Source organism: Eurypyga helias, unplaced genomic scaffold (genome assembly GCF_000690775.1).
Source record: "Eurypyga helias isolate BGI_N326 unplaced genomic scaffold, ASM69077v1 scaffold43445, whole genome shotgun sequence".
In the NCBI taxonomy this organism is placed as follows: Eukaryota; Metazoa; Chordata; class Aves; order Eurypygiformes; family Eurypygidae; genus Eurypyga; species Eurypyga helias.
The window spans coordinates 3,904-21,982 of record NW_010251559.1 but is presented as its reverse complement, the minus strand read 5'-3'; the positions used below and the strand labels follow the sequence as shown (position 1 = coordinate 21,982).

General features: G+C 38.2%; 1 protein-coding gene across 1 annotated transcript in view; it reads right to left on the bottom strand.

Moving 5' to 3' along the window:
• Positions 1–628: 628 nt before the first annotated feature.
• Positions 629–18,079, bottom strand: part of LOC104509956 (E1A-binding protein p400-like) — a gene marked incomplete at its 3' end in the record, with an annotated part of 20,010 nt that continues 2,559 nt past the window's right edge. The window contains exons 3-26 of the mRNA XM_010152062.1: positions 17,312–17,653; positions 16,913–17,049; positions 15,313–15,482; positions 14,986–15,160; positions 14,759–14,895; positions 13,779–13,965; positions 12,600–12,763; positions 11,228–11,388; positions 10,070–10,146; positions 8,970–9,265; positions 8,248–8,450; positions 7,958–8,151; positions 6,793–6,989; positions 5,857–5,968; positions 5,291–5,356; positions 4,445–4,528; positions 3,964–4,086; positions 3,761–3,805; positions 3,465–3,618; positions 2,705–2,946; positions 2,372–2,542; positions 1,831–1,967; positions 1,285–1,363; positions 629–793 (exon numbers count right to left, since the gene is read on the bottom strand). Of these exons, the coding sequence (XP_010150364.1) occupies positions 629–793; positions 1,285–1,363; positions 1,831–1,967; positions 2,372–2,542; positions 2,705–2,946; positions 3,465–3,618; positions 3,761–3,805; positions 3,964–4,086; positions 4,445–4,528; positions 5,291–5,356; positions 5,857–5,968; positions 6,793–6,989; positions 7,958–8,151; positions 8,248–8,450; positions 8,970–9,265; positions 10,070–10,146; positions 11,228–11,388; positions 12,600–12,763; positions 13,779–13,965; positions 14,759–14,895; positions 14,986–15,160; positions 15,313–15,482; positions 16,913–17,049; positions 17,312–17,653 (3,818 nt within the window). The remainder of the gene's footprint in view (positions 794–1,284; positions 1,364–1,830; positions 1,968–2,371; positions 2,543–2,704; positions 2,947–3,464; positions 3,619–3,760; positions 3,806–3,963; positions 4,087–4,444; positions 4,529–5,290; positions 5,357–5,856; positions 5,969–6,792; positions 6,990–7,957; positions 8,152–8,247; positions 8,451–8,969; positions 9,266–10,069; positions 10,147–11,227; positions 11,389–12,599; positions 12,764–13,778; positions 13,966–14,758; positions 14,896–14,985; positions 15,161–15,312; positions 15,483–16,912; positions 17,050–17,311; positions 17,654–18,079) is intronic.

The following is an 18,079-nucleotide window of genomic DNA, read 5'->3' as shown; positions in this document are numbered from 1 at the left end:
TAGTGGTCACTAGCTGAAAGTATAGAGAGCAAACTGTCATCTTGCTATACCGTCACTTATTTTCAGTTTTATCTTAGGTAGTTTAAAATTCTACATGCTTAAAATCAATTATACAAATAATACAGCATTTATACACAAATAATACTGCTTTCTAAAGAGTAAAAGCCTTACTGAAAGACTATTCTCCCTTTGTTTTCACTTACTGTCATTAAATTTGAAAGAACGCAATGCTATTTAATATTTGAGGGTTTCTTTTCAATAACAAAATGTGAACTGAAAATAAAAAGTAAAAGGTTACCTCATAGAAGCAGTGTCATCACAAGCATTCACACACTCATCACCAGAGTGATGGTTACAACTGATGCTGTCAAATGCTTCTGCCTGAAAAACCTGGCCAGGGGTTGAGGGCTCCAGCTGTGCTGGAATGGTGGGTGCCAGGGACACTGGCTATAAGACAGCTGTGGCTGGAGTGAGTGTACATCCTGAAACCTGAAAGTGTCATAAAATAAACTTGGATTTTTAACATTTACAACTGTTCTAAAATGATCACAAAAGAGGGTATGAAGTTTTAAGAAATTCTTCCAATGAGGAAGATAAATACATTGAAAAAATACAATTATATTAGTACCATAAAATGACATTTGTTCCTCTCTATATATGGAATTCCTTTTTCAACATCGTAAAATGCACTCTGGGATGAAGCCCAAAATCCTGTATCCGTTGGTTCCTCTTCTTGCTTCTGACTAGGCTGTTGCTCCTGCAGCTGTGCAGCTATTTGTTCTTTGGTCGATTCCTACAACAACAGAAATAGAGGAAGGGGGACAGAAATCATAGTGATAATATCCTTTTTAATTGTTTTAATTCTGAATAGAACAAAGACACGACTGTTGCCATGAAGTCATGTAAACATTTATCCTGAAGTGAGTTCCTAATGCTTGCAACAGAAAATTCTGACTTGACAAGAAGTTATTATATATCATGGTTACCTGCTTCTGACATCACCAAAACGCCGAAAAATGAGACAACCACACTACTGTAAGGAAATATATCTGAGATGGACAACTGATAGCTTTGATGCACTGATAAAGGAGATTAGACAGTCAAAACTCATACTGAAAAATTTTCAGTCTTCCAAAACTCCTGGTAATTTTTCCTTATTCCCAGACATTGCAATTGTTCTTACAGGAAAAAGTAATTGAAAAAAATACTTGAAACTTAAAATAATTGAAAAAACTATTGAAAAGAATGTACAGGATGGAATTCAACTGGAATAATGGAACAGACCTTTTCATGTATCATCATAGGCTCTGCACAGATGGAAACAACTTCAGGCATAGGTAGCAGCTTGTCATAGTTGTCTGCACTGCAAGTAAATGAAGTAGCTTAAGCTAACTTAGTTTTATGCAATGATTTTAATATTAATGACATTTTAACACAAAGAATTTTTAAATTCTGGAAGAGTACTCTGCAATTAAGATTTGACAAGCTGGGGATTAGCAGGGAACTCCTGCCAGTTCTTTACCTAGAAATATAACAGCTATATGGTTAGACCTGAGAAAAGAGTTGAGGCGAGCCTGGGGCGACCCTCCAGGAACATGACAATACTGAAGCACTTCAAGCTGTTCTGTACATCAGCAGAAGCACAGGTTTGATTCTTTGGCGGTAAATGCACCATACATAAAGCTGAAGGTCATCACAACACCTCTGATGAAAACACCACCGTGAAATACATTCATGTTTAAGAAGAAAAAAAAAAAATCACCAATCAGGCCAAACTGATTAAATGTTAAATGTGGGAAACATTATAATTGACATTAGAAGTTGACTTACAGAAACCTTTTTGAGGAACTTCTTTTTCTAGAAGTCATTGTCATCAACTCAAAGTGATTCATGTAGATTTGAATACGTTCAGAATTCTGGTCGTTAGCATAGGCTTGTCTAGCATGAAGAGAATAATCATCTCTGTTCTGGAATAAATAGGAATTGAAGGCTTAGGTACCAAAAGTAAGTAATCATAAATACCCTGTCTCAAAAATCACAGTTTACAATAGTCTTGACTGAAGTCAATTCATATCCTGTCAGTTAAAAGGTAAAGTAGCTTCCCTGTCTTATTTTTAATATACCAAGAGTGCAGAGCGACATATAATTTTCCCAGCAATAAAGAAATTAATATTCTTAAGTGTACATAAACTATAATAAATATAACCTATAGTAATCATACTGACAGGGGAAGATATTTACTAGCATTTGCTTGCATACCAAGCTATTCAGAATTCTACAGTATAGTTAGGATTCTGTTTACTGGCCACTAACAGCGATGAGGAACTAAAAAAAAAGAAATAACGTAACACACATTTCAGCTTAAACTGACCTTTCCATCTAGACTTGCAAATGCATTTGTGTAACGGTTTTGGCATTGCTTTGGGGAGCGATGAACATAGTTACAGGAGTTAACGACATCACTGACAAACTCCCAGTTCGCTCTCTGTGCCGGTGACACAAGAGCAGGGTTTAAAGGAAGTGTCCGTAACTGTTTCACCGCCTAGGAGGTAGGGAGAAATCAAACCAGTGCAATGTTACAATTAAATACCTTTCTTGTGTGCACAAGCATGGATAATCCTGTATTAATCAAGGGCTATGGATGTTGTCATAAACTTCCAAGTAAAAAGTTTCTGAAGTCGATAAAAACAAAGTACCATCTTACTTTTAACAGTGCCAGGTCTTCAGCAATTAGCCATGCCGGACTGTCTTGGCCAGTGTCAGCAGCTGCCTTGATGAGAGCTGACAAAGGGCTTGGTAAAGCAGTAAACGTATTTTGCAAGAGGAAAGTCTTCTGAGCTTTGCTCTTCTGTCTTGTTTTCAGTATTCTTGGAGTCACTTCATCGAAAAGTGAAGGTGGAGGAACAACCATCCTTCTATGGCAATGCTTCTTTCTCTCACCTGAAGCTAATTGACAGGACAAAGTTGTTCTCTCCAGAACAAAGGAGGAAGAAACTTTGTGCCACAAGATCATGACAGAAAACTGATTGTTGCAAATCATCTGACTAATGATAAGCCCTTTGCAGTGCTTTTCTGAATGCAGATACTTTCATCCTATGGTCCACTCAAACAGTATTTGACAGGATCAGTCATTTTTAAATAGCTTTTCGCTTGACTAAGAAAATAAGCTTAAAAGGCAGATGAAATGGACACACGGGGGTTTCATTGCTTTACTCATTTAATTCACCCATACTTCTATTTCTGATTCGTATGGACAACAGCGGGTTTTCACAGTGCACTCCCTCTGCTCTCGCTCTACATTCAATCATCTTGTCTGAGCAATCGCAATCTTAACAGAGATAATGGTACACGCAAGCCTAGATTTTTTAAACACAAAATTAAAGATATTCTTGCAAAACAGTTTTCGTGTTGTTTCACACAAAAAAATTACCACAACTTCCTGTGCAATTTTACATCCAACTTACATGCCAGATCTGCTCTCTTTCGCTTACACGCCTTCCTAACAACCAGGGGTGGAAGCTTAGACTCTGGAATCAGGGTACTAGTATACATCAGACACATGACTGAATCAGTGTAGACATCATCATGACTCTCAGGTACAATAGGGGGAGTCCAGAGCTTAAAAAAAAACAAAACCAAAAACCACCAAACAAAGCAAAATCAGCAACAATAATAATAAGAAAACCCCACATCCCATAGTTTTCCATTAATTAAAGTACTTTAGGTAAGGTTTCCTTCAGATGAAGAGCTACTGACTTACAGGCATTATCTCTATTTCTCCATCTGGGCCTTCAGAGACAAATTCCTGTATCAGAAACAAAAGATTTTTTTGATACCTCAATGCGTCATGCAGCCCAGAACGCAGCATTTACAGACATAAGCATGGTTGCAATAGCTAGAATTCAAAAATTACAGTAGGAAAAAAAAATGAAAAGCAGGGACTTGGAGATCCCTTGATGTTACCATGTTATAAGCATCCTGTCTGGTATACGTTAAGAGTTCCTTTTTTTGCTGAAGTTTTTCTTTTGTCTTTTCCAGCTCCTTGGCATGCTGATAGTCCCATTTTATATTTGCAGTTTTTAACTCCTTTTAGGAAGAAAATTTGTACACTTTAAAATATTACCACAATAAATATGCTAACGGCAGTAAATTGCCACTGATTGGAGTCTCGCCTTTTATTGGCTCACAGTCATAGCACAGTTAGTTAAACTGAGTTTTCATTCTTGAGTAAGGCCCTCATGCCAGTAGAGAGAAAGGGAAATATGTCTACCTGTTAATTAGGAACTGATTGGTTTTATACCACGATCATTTCAAGCAAAATTTCAGTACTCAAAAAAAACCCAAACAAAACCACCCTAATAAACAAACAAACAAAAAATCTGACAACAGTTGTTTTCCATTTTGTTTTTATTAATTAATCAAAAAATGAAATACAGTTGCTTACCTCGTTGACATTCTGGCTTTTTTGCTCATTCAAAGTATGAAACAATTCCAAGAAATTCAATGCATACTTTTCAATCGGCTTAAGCTGTTCAGAAAAACATTTGGACACATTGCTAGTTATTTAGCTGCTGAATTAGAAACAAACAAGTAACCTGTGATTTAGAAAACAAGCAGAAAAAAAAAAAAATCCCGAATAATAGATGTATTTATTTTAGTTGCAAATAATGTCACCATAATTGAAGTAGAAAAGAGATCAAAGGATCAAAAATCTGACATTCTGGTCCCTAGCTAGTGTGCTCACATCCCACCTGTATCACTGAGAACAGATTCCAACTACTGGCTTCCATTTTTCTAACTGGGGAAAAAAAAAAAAAAAGGGAGAATCCCATCTGATTATTATGCACACTCCTGACTGGTTGTCAGTAAGCAGGCTGCTACTGGGGTTCTGCACAAGCAGCCGAAGGGAAAAGGAGACAATCAGAATCTGACACAACCTAGGGAATGCCAAAAACAGTCATTTCACGGTTAAGAGGAAACACGTCCAAGGCCTTTAAGAAAAAACACAAGCATCTGGCAAAGCACAGGACTGAAAAACAGTTTCATTTCACAAGATACAATTTATTCCAATGCACTTCCCTCATCCTCAGGAGAAAGTTTGGTGACTTACATTGTTTCACTATGTGAACAGGTCGATGAACAAGCTCAAATTACCTCCCAGGATTGCTTCAGTATTTAAGTTTTCACAGAACAGTTTCATGCAAATGGAGTGGAATATGAAAGCCATTTGATTGTTGCACAGGAAAATGCATTTCTAAAGCTTTACATAAAACAAGAGAAATTGTCATACCTCATCCAGAAAGCTAGCCAGCCGTTCTAACCGTGAAGGAGCCATGGCATTTCTTGAATCATGCACCTATGAATCTATGTCTTCTCTTATCTCCTCAGATCGTGTCTCTTCTGTAAACTTTCTGGAATCCTCTTTTCCGCATTCGGAGCGGAGAACCTTATGGGAATGTGTTTTCAAGTGTTCGGTAAGACAACGTATGATGTCAAAAGTTTTTTAATGGTCCTAAAATTGAGCCTAGAAAAGTCAGATTGCAGACACATCTGCCACCTTTTGCTGGAGGAGATGTCGTTTTCATTGGATGAAAACAATGTCAAAAGTAGTGTAAAATTATCATTGGAACAACCACAGTTTTCTTTCCAGACATTTTTATCTTCCAATTTTCTATATAAGCTGCCAATTCAGGGTTTTTACTGATTTTAACTGTGATCACATACCACTGGCCCCCAGAGAAGACTAGAAATAAATATAAAACTAAATGATGTTTAAAATTCTGACTGTGATCCTGCAAAGCACTCATTTTTATACATGTCATTAAAGAACTGCTCCCATTCTTAATGTCACGGTACCTGAGTTAAGACGTCTGTCGAACGATTATCTCCCTCAGCAGCCACTTCTTGAATCAAATGTTTAATACCTTTTCTCAACAGCCTCTCTTCAACAGAATTACCACTTATAAACCTGTAAAACAAAGAAACTCATTAAACACTGTTCCCTAGAAAACAGCGACACCTTCTGAAACTCAGGTGTTTCCTGTCTAATGTTCCTCGCCTACAGCAGTGAGCACCAACCCTTGTTCAGAGTCCAGCAGGTATTTTCAGAGGAGGTTTTGAATTCTTTGTTAGTTTTGTAGAGGAAAGTTTTCTTTTTACATCTGATTTCATATTGCCAAAACACCGAGTTCTTTTAAGTTCTTATTTTCAAAGTGCACAACAAACAGCCTGTCTCATATACAACTGGATTTTAAAAAAATCCTTAAAATCGCAGGGTATTGGCTAACAGACACCACCCTGCATAGCTGGTCAGTGGTGTGAGCAACAGCTCACCTCTGCTCTCTGCATGTCCTTCCAGGAAAAGAAACAGTCTCTTGAGAGAAGCTTTCAGATACATCTTAGAACTACATGAACATCAGCGTCGCATCACTAGTGGATTTGAAATCCAAGGATAGACCATCCAGAAAGACATTTATTGTTTATCAAGAGCAGAAACACCCACAGATATTAATGTTCACTTTGACTGTTCCAACACAGACATACAGATGACTTACAAGATGCGAGTAGGAGGGAAAGACAAGAATAGAAGATAGTGAGGGAAAGGACATGTTTTTCACCTTCCCTTTAGTCTGAAGAGAAATATGTATGACTGAACCAATCTTTAAAGGCATCTTAAAAGACCAAATGACTTAAACTGAAAGGATGACCTCAAAAATTCCAGTTTTACCTATAAATTTCTTCCTTCCACTTTTGATTTTAAAACACCTACATTATTTCTTGGCTACAACCTACCTGTATATGTGTACATCTCTGCCTCTTGCAATTTTATCACACCATTCGTTAGCCTGTTTCTCCATCAGCGGATCTAAGTCAGTGTCATAGAAGACAACAGCATCCGCATCTACATGGCTGACACCTGTGGCAGGAGTGTGGGAAGAAAGAATAGCACAGAAGAATCGCTTGTCTTGGTTGAAGTTTTTTATGGATTCCTAAAATGGGAAGACAAGAAACTTAATTACAAATTCACAGTAATAAAGCATAAATCTCTAATAAACTTTTTTTTTTTTATAGAATGAGATCAGAAAAATTGCTTTCTTATCACTTCCCCAACCTACCTTAAGCATGCACACGTTTTAAGTGATCTGACTGCCCACATTACAGATTATTACACAATCCAAAATTAATTTGTGTACCACAAAAACTATTAACTTCTGGTGCAGTCAACCAGATAAAATCTGAAATTCTGTTACAGTAGTCACATTGTGTCCTATGAGTAAGCACACCTGACAGGGTTATTACATTCCGTGTGTGCTTCACCATTTTTTTCTTGTCTACTGACTAAATTGAATCCCTTCTTTTGTGCTGCCTTGGGTTGCTTTAAGGCAAAGTATTCCTTTATGTTTTGTACTGCATCCAACAGAAAGCATAACAATGCAATTTGAAATAAAGAATAAAAAAAGAATAACTTAACCGTATCATTAATGTTTGCTCAAACTGTAGGCCCCAGAGGATACTGAGAATCTTACTGGGGAGGGAAATGAGCATGCTTTCAATTTATCCTCAGGCAATGCCAGGTCACTCTACAAAAAAACAAAAGCCCCTGGAGTAAGGCTGAGGAAGTGCCAACATAAAACCAGCAACTGCACTTTACTGACAGTGTAGATAGCTACAGATAATGAAAGCAGAAGCAATTAATAAAAATGCTATTGTGAAATAAAATGTCGGTATTGCAAGCACAAATTACTCATAAATGTAGGACAGCTAGTGGCATACCCCTTGGAAACACACTGGATGTCTCATCAGATAGTAATATGATGGACATATTTCATATATAATTACATATTTTGTGCTACAGCTACACACATAATTTGCTTAAATAACTAATGAAATTATGCAAATGTATTAGACTTCCCTCTAGTATTTTCCCTCCCACTATGAGCGTCTGTTCACTACTAACTTGAGCAAGGGGTCCTCTTACCAGAAAACGCCAACTGCAAGCACCACTCTCTTCAACTCTTACGTAGGTGAGAAAACGGACATTCAAGAAGAGCTCCAGTATATCAAGCATCGGAATCATCTGCGTCAAAATCAACACACGATGGCCTCTCGCTTTCAGCTTCCGAAGCAAGACAGCCAGAGCTTCCATCTTGCCTGTTTACGAAAGAAGGACTGGAAGGTTCTGCCGACAGCATTCGACAAGCAGAGGAAGCACGCCCGCGCAGCTGTAACAGGGTGGGCTTTTAATACCTGAATCGCGCTGCAACAGGCGGGGATCTGGAAACTGTAGAAAATGAGGCCTTGCTATCTGCTGCAGTGAATGGAAGTAGGGAAGTATCTGTTCCTTTAGACTAAGCTTCAGGACCCTCATTTTGTGGGTATATGTGTAAGGAGGATGTGCTACATACAGATATGGAGTAGCAACGGCAACAGCTGGCAATACGCGCAGATCTCTGCAAAACAAAGCAAAACTTTAATATACTAATGCATAACAGCGTGGGTTATTAACTACTCAAACCCAGCAATAAAGCAGATGCCTGCATGAAAGCATAAAGGACCTGGCTAAAGTAGTTGAAAGTAAATCAGCAGAGGAAGTTAGGCGTTAATGCCAAGTAAATGCAAAAGATCAGAAAAAGACAAGAGGAAACTATCGCTATCCGTAAAGTTACCCAGGTACGCTGGCTTACAACTCCTACTGTTCTTTAAGTATTCACACAAAAAATTCAAGACATGCCAAAATCAAATTGCTGTGTAACTAGTAGCGATTGCCATAGAGCATAGATGCAGATAGATTCTGCACAAAGGAATTTAGCTCGCAGTATGGTTAAAACAAGACAACTCATCACTTGGAATTTAGCTCGCAGTATGGTTAAAACAAGACAACTCATTTATCACTTTTAGCATTTTACAGGACTTTACTTAAACCCCCATCAAATTTGTGCAAAGACTGCAAATGGATTTGTCTCAATTACCTAATAACAACATCCCTCAATGCGATCTGTTGCTGCTTCAAGCTCAGAATGAGTTCTTGCAATGGATCCTTTAGAACCCCTGAAGTACTTGAATATGGAAGGCAATTGGCAAAGCCAGCCCAGCGCCATTTGTTAATCCTGGCAGAACAGTGCTGAGAGATTTTTCTTTCACTGATCCAAGAGCAAATTTCCAACAAGTCTCTGCCATAGAGGGGGGTTCTGGAACAATGACGCTCATTCACAGAATATATTTTGTCCAGGTGTTCCTTTAGTTGTCTTTTTTCTTCTATGATACCCTTTGAATTCAAAATTCTTTTCTGAGTGTGTTTTGACCAGGTAAAGCTTATGTGAAAAAGAAATTTATGCAAAAGAGAGTTGAAAACAAGGATAATTTAGTCAATGTGAGAGTTCTGTGAATGACTACGAAAGGAGAGGTGAGCAGGTGAAAAGCTGACGATCAGAACAGTATTTGTGATGCAAGGAAAGATGTTAGGTTTGGTATTTTAATGAAAAGTAAATAACTGAAAAATGCTGTCCCACTCTGCCTACTGGCAAAAATATCATGGGATTTTCAAACTACCATTGGACAGTCCACTGGTACAGATGGATGAGACCAGTCAATTATGATATTCTACATGCTTTAAATATTAAAGCTTTGACTGTTTCAGCCAACAAATATACACACATCAATCTTGTAAACTGTACGTTGATCACGATAAGTAGAGACTCTATCAGATAAAGAGTTAGAGTAGTACCTGAGTTGGACACGAAAGTGTAGATGCCGATTCAGATTTAGTGCTCAAGTTATCAGCTGTCATATTAATAAATTCATTTTTCCAGGAAAGCAGCAAGACAAGAAAAAGATTTTAATGAAGAAAAATACTTTCATTTCAGAGACACAGGATATTACAATATAAGGATATTGTAGCTTCTAGAATTTTTATTTCTGACGAGTTAAAAAGAAAAAATAAAAAAAGGAGAAAGCTGTGAATTGAATCATGTAGCACCTTACCTTGATACTTCAGAGACTGTCTGCTGATAAGCTGACAGAATTGACTGTAAGGCAGAGTAAATGTTTTCCCTCTAAACTGTAATGTTACAGGCTTCTCTGGCTGAGCACCTCTCTCTTGTGTTCCAGCTGCAGAAGCCGTTGGGCTGAGTAGTATCTTGCTGGCTGCTAAGAGAAGAAAAAAAAGATACAAGGTTTAAAAATAAGAATTTTCTCACTGTACACCGCAGGATTGGAATGCTTATTCCATGCATATAGTGTGCTCTATTTCCAGTGAAGGGCAGTTTTAGTCCAGACATAAAACACTCAGGTTGCACTTAACTGCAAATAGACTAGGTTTCCCTCTAATACTGTGTGTGGTTAAACTACACATAAGATGTTCTTCCTCTCAGTACTTTTTGTAGACCTACCAAAAAAAAAAAAGGATGATTTCCTAGGTACAGTTGGACTAGTATTTCACATGTGTACTCACTTGATAATGTACAAACTTTACAAGGGCTTGAAGAGTCTGCGCAGGTATATTTTAAGCCAAGTTTTGGAGGAAAACTACAGCATAAGAGATCTTTTCCTGCGCATTCATTTTTAGCAATGAAAGAAGTTCTTAGAACAGATGGCACCACAAAAGAATACTCATCAGATATAATTTTCAGTCTCCCTTCATACTGTATGCTTCTCATTCAACCATGCAAAAACTTGTACAGTACCCAGCTGAAATCAATATGTGGAGAATTTTAAAAAAGCCTGGAAAAAAGTGTGCTTGCAATGCTGCACTACAGCCCAAATAATCCGAAAATGGTCTGTTCCAAAGGGCTGCATCATATAAAAAAAGACCCATTTAATAATGACCTTTAGTAGTGGCTCAGCAGAGACCCAACGAATGGGACAGTGATGATGCCTAAGTCTGATCAGTCAGTTAAAACTGATGCGTGCAAAGCTGTCCCTCACACAGCAGGTCAGGTCTGAAGAGACTTTCATGAGGATGGGATACCTGGAGACCAACACAACTGCCAGCAGAACTTCCACTGTTTGCACAATAGTATCTTTCTGTTTATAAAAGACAGACAGACAGATAATAAGGACTTTTGATTCTGTGAGCAAATTCCTGTTAGAAAACTGCTAATGGAACCCGATATTGAAATACATAATGCACAAGCACATACAGTACAACCTCACTTCTTCCCCAGATTCAAGCAATATTAAAAGAAAGACAGCAACCAGAAATCAATATTCTCTTATTTGTACAACACACCTTTCCTACACGGATTTTCTGAGAACATGACAAGGGGTTGTCGTCTTTTTATTTTCTCACAATGATCTGTCGCTGTGTCCACCTTCTTCTGTAATGGAGACCTTGAGAAGTCTCTAGTCCTACCTTCAGGTTTCTGTCCATACTGCACTGGTGTAAATAACCTGGAAATGAACAAAATCAGCTTTCTACACCTACAAAACACATACATGAGGAAGTTGTTAATCCCTTCCTCCTAATGCAAAAATCAAGTTAAAAAGCAAGTCGTTATTTTTAGTCCGTAATCTACAAGAGGTACCCAGCTGCAGAGCATATGGGATTCTGCTTCTCTCAACCTGCAGAACAAACAATATACTCTAAAATGGAAGTACACCAAACGCTCCGAGGCTCCAGTCTCCTCTGAATGATGGAGGGGTACAAGTGTGACAGATCTCCCAAACTCCTTAATCATCTTTGGAGTCTGGTGACAGCAAGAAAACTCCCCAAGAGATGCTAGTAAGGATCCAACTTCATAATGGAGCTAAAGTCTGGACTATGGCTAGGTGCAATGTAAGTACAAAAAGCAGGGGATCTCTACTTCCATGCATCTTCTGGCAGCCTGGTTTTAAAAACATCCATGTTTAAAAACAACTCATAAAAGAATTAGTTCTTTTTCTGGTTTATGTATATATTTATGTATCGCTTCCGATTCTTAAATTCCATTAACTGACAAAGCTGCCTTCTGGCAGAACTGCCAGAACAGAACTAGTGTAGGACACCCTCCCTGTCACCCATTACAGCTGCGTTACACCAGCTGTCTTGGGACGCAGTAACCACACTCAGCTCTTGCCAAGTTAACTTACTGTTAAATGTTTACATCTACATTGCTCTACAGCAGAATTACATTTGCTCCAAGGCCCAACTGCTGTTCACGTCTGTGAAGAGTCAATAGCAAAACCAAAAGGACAGAACAACTTATTTTCTCGCCCTTGCCCCCTCCGCCCTCCCCCAAAAAACACAACTCCACTGAGATTCTTTAAGTGCTTTGCAAGCACGTCTTAGACTTAAAATTAACTAGAAGGACAAGATTTAATTATTCTGCTTCAGAAACTCTGCTGCAGAAGTTACTTCCACCATTTGATCAAAAACACAACAGAATTCAACTCTACTGAGTTTGGCAGGAAAGATCCCAACTGAGCCTTAATTATTCTTTTCATTTGTGAAGTGGCAAAAAAGAAAGCAGCCTGCTTTCCCTCAGAAACTTTAGCAGTGATCGGTTTGGAAACAAAAGATAGCAAGAAAACAAATGCTTCTGAATGAACCCTCTCTGCCCTCACAAATATTACTTGTTTTCACCCGTGAAAGTCCATCAATCAATCACTGGAACACTGCATACCTATTTGGTTTCAGCTTCAGCGGCTCAAGTCTGGGTGCTGAAGGAGAACTGTAGATCTCTTCAATACGCTCCCTAGTTACCTTCAGTTTTGGCAGGATCTGTGCTTCATAGCGAGTCATTCTGTTTTCCATCCCAATCACATCAAAGAGAGACCAGTCTGCATGCTGAAGTTTAAAAAACAAACAAACCCCACCAACCTAAAGAAATATTCTACTATCATTCAGTTGCAATTACAAAAAATAATAATAGCAGTAATACCGCATTATCTGAAAATGACTAAAAAGCACACAGCTGATGCCAGAATTAAACAAAACATGCAGGAACCAAGTGTCCTGTGATTTTGCAGAGAGACCAGCTGCTGTTACTTTAAAAGGCTTCAGCAACCTACACCATGAAAATAGATCATTATGCTCATGTTACCAAGAGTCAAAAACAGGACAGCACCCTCAAATTACAAGCTCTGCGGTCAACTCAACTCTTGTAATGAAAATACTTGTCTTTGTAGAACTGGCATCCCAGATTCAGCTATTCCCACTTTGATACACTAACCCCACTTCCTTCCCAAGCCTTTGACACTTGCCCTGTCTCCCCACCCCAAAATTGTTTTTCCAATAGACTTAAAGGAGTAACTATTTGAATTTCTCAGGACACATAATACCGTTGTTTTAGCTCTGCTCAGTCTTTCTTGAGCCTTTAGTATTGCTGAAATCACTAGAAAAAGATGGATGAAACCCCTTGCAATATAACTTTAACAGACTATAGTTAAAATTAAACTGTGGAACCTGAGACAGGTCCTCACCTCCAGAGCTGTACACAGCTTAACTATGCCCTTACTACTACTCAGGACAGGACAAGGATGGCACCTTTCCCTCGATTCCAAGGCCCATCAATTTCAGTTAACTGGGAACTTGAAACAAAACTAAAATATGTTGCAAAATAGTCTGACCTTCTTTGACAAGGATGCCAAATTCCCAGCATACCAACTAAATTTAGTACTACCATAAAGTCAGTGCTTATTATTTATAGTCTTTGCAGTTGCTTCTAAAAATAAACGAATTAGCAATTCAGATTTTGAAATTTAATTGGTACCTGAATTATGTGCAAGAAATTTTATGTCCTAAGCCACCTGCTCTCCCAGTCAAATCAAGTCAAGCACAAGAAAATGACTTCCCTGCTTACCTTCCAAAGATCCCATGCTAATGCATTCAGCACTAGAGAAGCAGTTGTAAACTCCAGCGTGTCTAATACAACGGAAGAGCTTGGGAGCCGGGAACTTATCAGATCAGGATGGTTACACACCCGTAGCAGCTGCGTCAGAATATGGAGGACACTGGCAAGGTGTCCACTTCTAAGATATTCTTGAGTTCTGTTATTTAAAATGAAAACATAATTTAAATTATCTCTAAAAAACAGTGCCTTTTAGAAGCCTAGGTCTTTCTGCACACTCAAATTGTTTTTCTGAATAAATCTGATAACACCAACTTATCAGACTTATGAGTTTAAAAATGCAGTCTTCCATTCCTCCAGTTTCTCTCACATTCACACAAGCTGCTAATAATTTATAGAATATGTTCTGATTTTGAAACTCACATTACGATAAACCTAAATTTCTCAAATAGCCAGTCTATTTTAAATGGAAATGACATCAGATAATATGTGAAACACATATTGTCAATATTAAGGTCTCTTTTTTTTATCACCTGAATAAATATCACTTTAAATTATCAAAACCACTGGAAAATACAAACTAGATGTATCAGAAAAGTAGTGTAACATAGAACCCAGAGTATTCAGTCCCTAAATAACTTAAGAACTAAATTTAGACAAAAACTGTGACACATGGTCAATTGCCTAAGTTATAAGTAATTTTGCCTCAGAATCTGCAGGTGCTGTTTATTTACGCTTCTTTTCACCTTGTAAAACAACTAGATCTAAATAAACAAACACAGAATGAAGAAATAGCTGAATGCAATCACCACTAAGTGTAGAACATGATCAGCCCGCAGAGCACTGTGATTATGCCAATGTGCTTTAATCTTCTGGTTTGCCCGTCACTCGCTTAGCAATAACACCCTAGCAAACAAGCTCTCTGATTGTAACCGGAATGGTTCCTAACTTTAACGATGACAGAACAATTAAGAACCACTCTGGAGATGTACCTTGGTTGAGACAAGATGTCTTTATACATTGACTTCTGCCGATGAGAAAAAGTACACGTAAGCACATGCTCATATCTCCTTGGTAACTGCTTCTCAACATGAATTTTGGACCTCCGCAAAATAAATGACTGCATTACCTGAAAGAATACAAACCAATAATTTCCTAATTGTATTTCCTCAGAGAAAGAGATACTAGTATTAAGGCACTATCCGCAAAGGAGACGTACTCTCTGCAGTCTCGCTGCAACTCGCTGGTAATGATCTTCATTCCCTTCCACAGATGCTACCTTCGTAAAAAACAGATAGGATTGGGAAATCCCTGGAATCAGGAAACAGGCAATGGCCCACAGGTCTTGGAAGGCAGTAGGCAGAATCGTATCCATCAAGAGTAATCGATGATGGCTGCGAACAATGAAGGTAACAATTAAGATCTATTTCATAAGTTGCATCACAACAAGAAAATTCAAAAAACCTGCAGGTATAACTGCTGAAGTGATTTCGGAAAGTAATTGATAGACAAAAGCGAAAAGAAAACGTGAGTGAATGCTTCAGACCTCTGGAGATTGAATATTGCATCCCAGTGCTGCTCTGTCATGTTGCCACCATTCTGCCTCTCATCTAGAACTAGGTACCTCCATTGTACTTTCATGAATGCTTCGGAGTCTTTGAAGAACTGCTCGCAGGAGGCAACACACACATTAAAGGTGTTGGGGTCAGTCCATTCCTGCAACATAAATATACAGATATCCTAGAGGCTTTTCGGATGGCTTTCAGAACAAAGATTGTTTCTTCTTCTGGGATTAAAATAGGTTATTCTTCACTTTATCCCAGTGCAGTTCTTCAAAGCTTTCAAAATCCCAAAGGGGAATAGAATGCTCAGTTTAACTTTCTGGTTGTGATGTTTGAAACATTGTATAAGCTATCCTTAACAGAAATTGGGCTTTTTTAAAGAAAAAACCCTTTTCCTATGAAACACAGTAGACCAAGTTTCCTAGCCATCCAAAAACAACTGGCAACGAAAGTCTTTCCTTATACATTTTTAAATTGTTCCTTGAAGAGTTTAGACATGCATCAGAATACTTACACTTCTTGTTACAGGTTACCAATAGAATGGAGAAATTCTAATCTGTAAGATTCACGTGTGTCAATCTTTAGGTAAATTCTACCCAGAAGTATCAAAATTAGTTATGGACTCAATTGCAAATAAAAAAAATTAGCAACACAACACAAAGTTAAAATTGCAAGAATGAAAGAAAAAGTCACAGAATTAAAGGAATAAATATGCTCAAAGCTATGGCAGTTTTGTTAATTTTCTTCTGCTCTGCTCAGGTTAAAAGGCAAGAAAAAGTTCTCACATGATTTATATGGCCCAATTCTACAAACTTCAGAGAGAAGTGAAAAACTGCTATTAAACCCAAGATTATGTGAAGGACTCCAAGAAGGAAATAAATTGAAAGGTAAATGGAAAAGACACATCATCCTAAAAGGAGGGATAAAAATTGTACATTGTAAAAGCATTAATGGAGGAACCCAAGAAGTCCTTTTTTAACTATGGAAGTTGAAAATACAAAAATTCGAAGAAGCAATACAGAAAAAGCATACTTTGCAAATAAGTTTTATGAAGTTTTGAAGCCTGAAAACACATACATGGTTTCTAAGCTACAAAATAGGCACCAAACTTCTTGTTGCTTCTTCTAGGTTATGCATTGATTTTTCATCCCAGAAAGGGCTAAATTAAACACATTTTCTTAATAAACTTCTGCAGATACTATGCTGAGGTACAAGTCACCAGAGGAGAGATGCGAGTTTCCCCATACAGAGATCAGATACTAGCCAAAAATATCCGTGCAAAGGACATCATGCCAGTAAGTACAAACACAGGACTTAAAAGAGGCCAGCCAGACTTGGCTGGTCAACAAAGCAGATTTTATCAGAAAATACCAAACTCTGCTTATCAGCTAGCATTCATGAAATAAAGAAATATCTTCATTCTTCCAGTATGCTACATAACAAAAGAAAAAAGAACCAGGTTTGTCATCACTATACTGAAGTTTTTCACTGCAATGGTATAACGTGACTCAGGCTGCTACTTCCTTTCTGCGTCACGCTTTCGTTACCCAGTACACGTGCAGATGAAACAGTGTTCCACAATACCTGTCTTTTTGTCAGAAGTTCTCCTGGGTCCCCTAGATACAGAAGAATTTTCAAAGCAGGACACCAGCGCCTCAGTTCAATCTCCCACTTCAGCACATTAAAGTTTTGTGAAACCACAAGAATAGGACCCCAGTTACCTATGGAGAGAAAAGGTACAGCACAACTGGAAATGACTGCATCCCGCTTCAGAACTCACCAGAAAAGGCGACTGTGTATTTACAAACAACATACACATGCACTGACAATTAAAGGAATTGTGCATGCTTTTTGATAAAATTTATTCCAGGTACATTTCTTTAAATTATACATATTAAAAGCATTTTTTTTCTCTTACTGAAAACACATTCACTACTGAACTGTTAAAAATATAGATTTATAAAAGACCTACATATCTCATACCTTCATTACATGCCAAGTGGGCAAAAAAAGCAACAACTTGCACTGTTTTTCCAAGCCCAGCTTCATCAGCCAGAATGCCATTGAGATTCGTCTGGTACAGCTTTGCCAACCACTCCAGTCCAGTCTTCTGATAATCTCTGAGAGTGCCCCGTAATAAGGGTGGAGAATCACTTTTCACCGCTGTTGTGATCTGAGCACTGCCCTTGGGTAACAACGCTTCTGCAGCAGCGGCAGCGGCCGCTAGATCTGCCATGGATTTCTTCACAGTCGATGTGAGAAGATCTGGAAGTGACTCTTCCTCCTGAAGGCTCTCATTCAGAGGGTCTCTTATTTCTGCACAAACTAATAAAAATCATGGTGCTGCCATATCTGAGATGAGTAATTCATTAACAGATTTGATGCCATTTACAGCTAATCCAGGGTCTAAGGAACACAAGAATTCTACACTAAATAGTCTAAATTTGTCAAATTTGACTACATAAACACGGGCAGACTGCAGTGGGACACAGGTGCACACCTGATAGTGTATTCAGCCTCATGCACGGCCCCCAAGGGACATAAACCTAATCCCTGATGCAAACAACAGCTCAGCAACAAAAACCCTTTACAGTATGTTTACCAAAGCTTTATTAAGCTACAGGAAGTTAGGGAGCTAGAGAAAGGACATACTTATGACTCAAAACAAGGACCAAAGTATTAGCTGTTAAACATTTATTTTGGCAAGCTTATACTACTACTGCCAGCAGGAAAAAAAAAAAAAAGCCACCT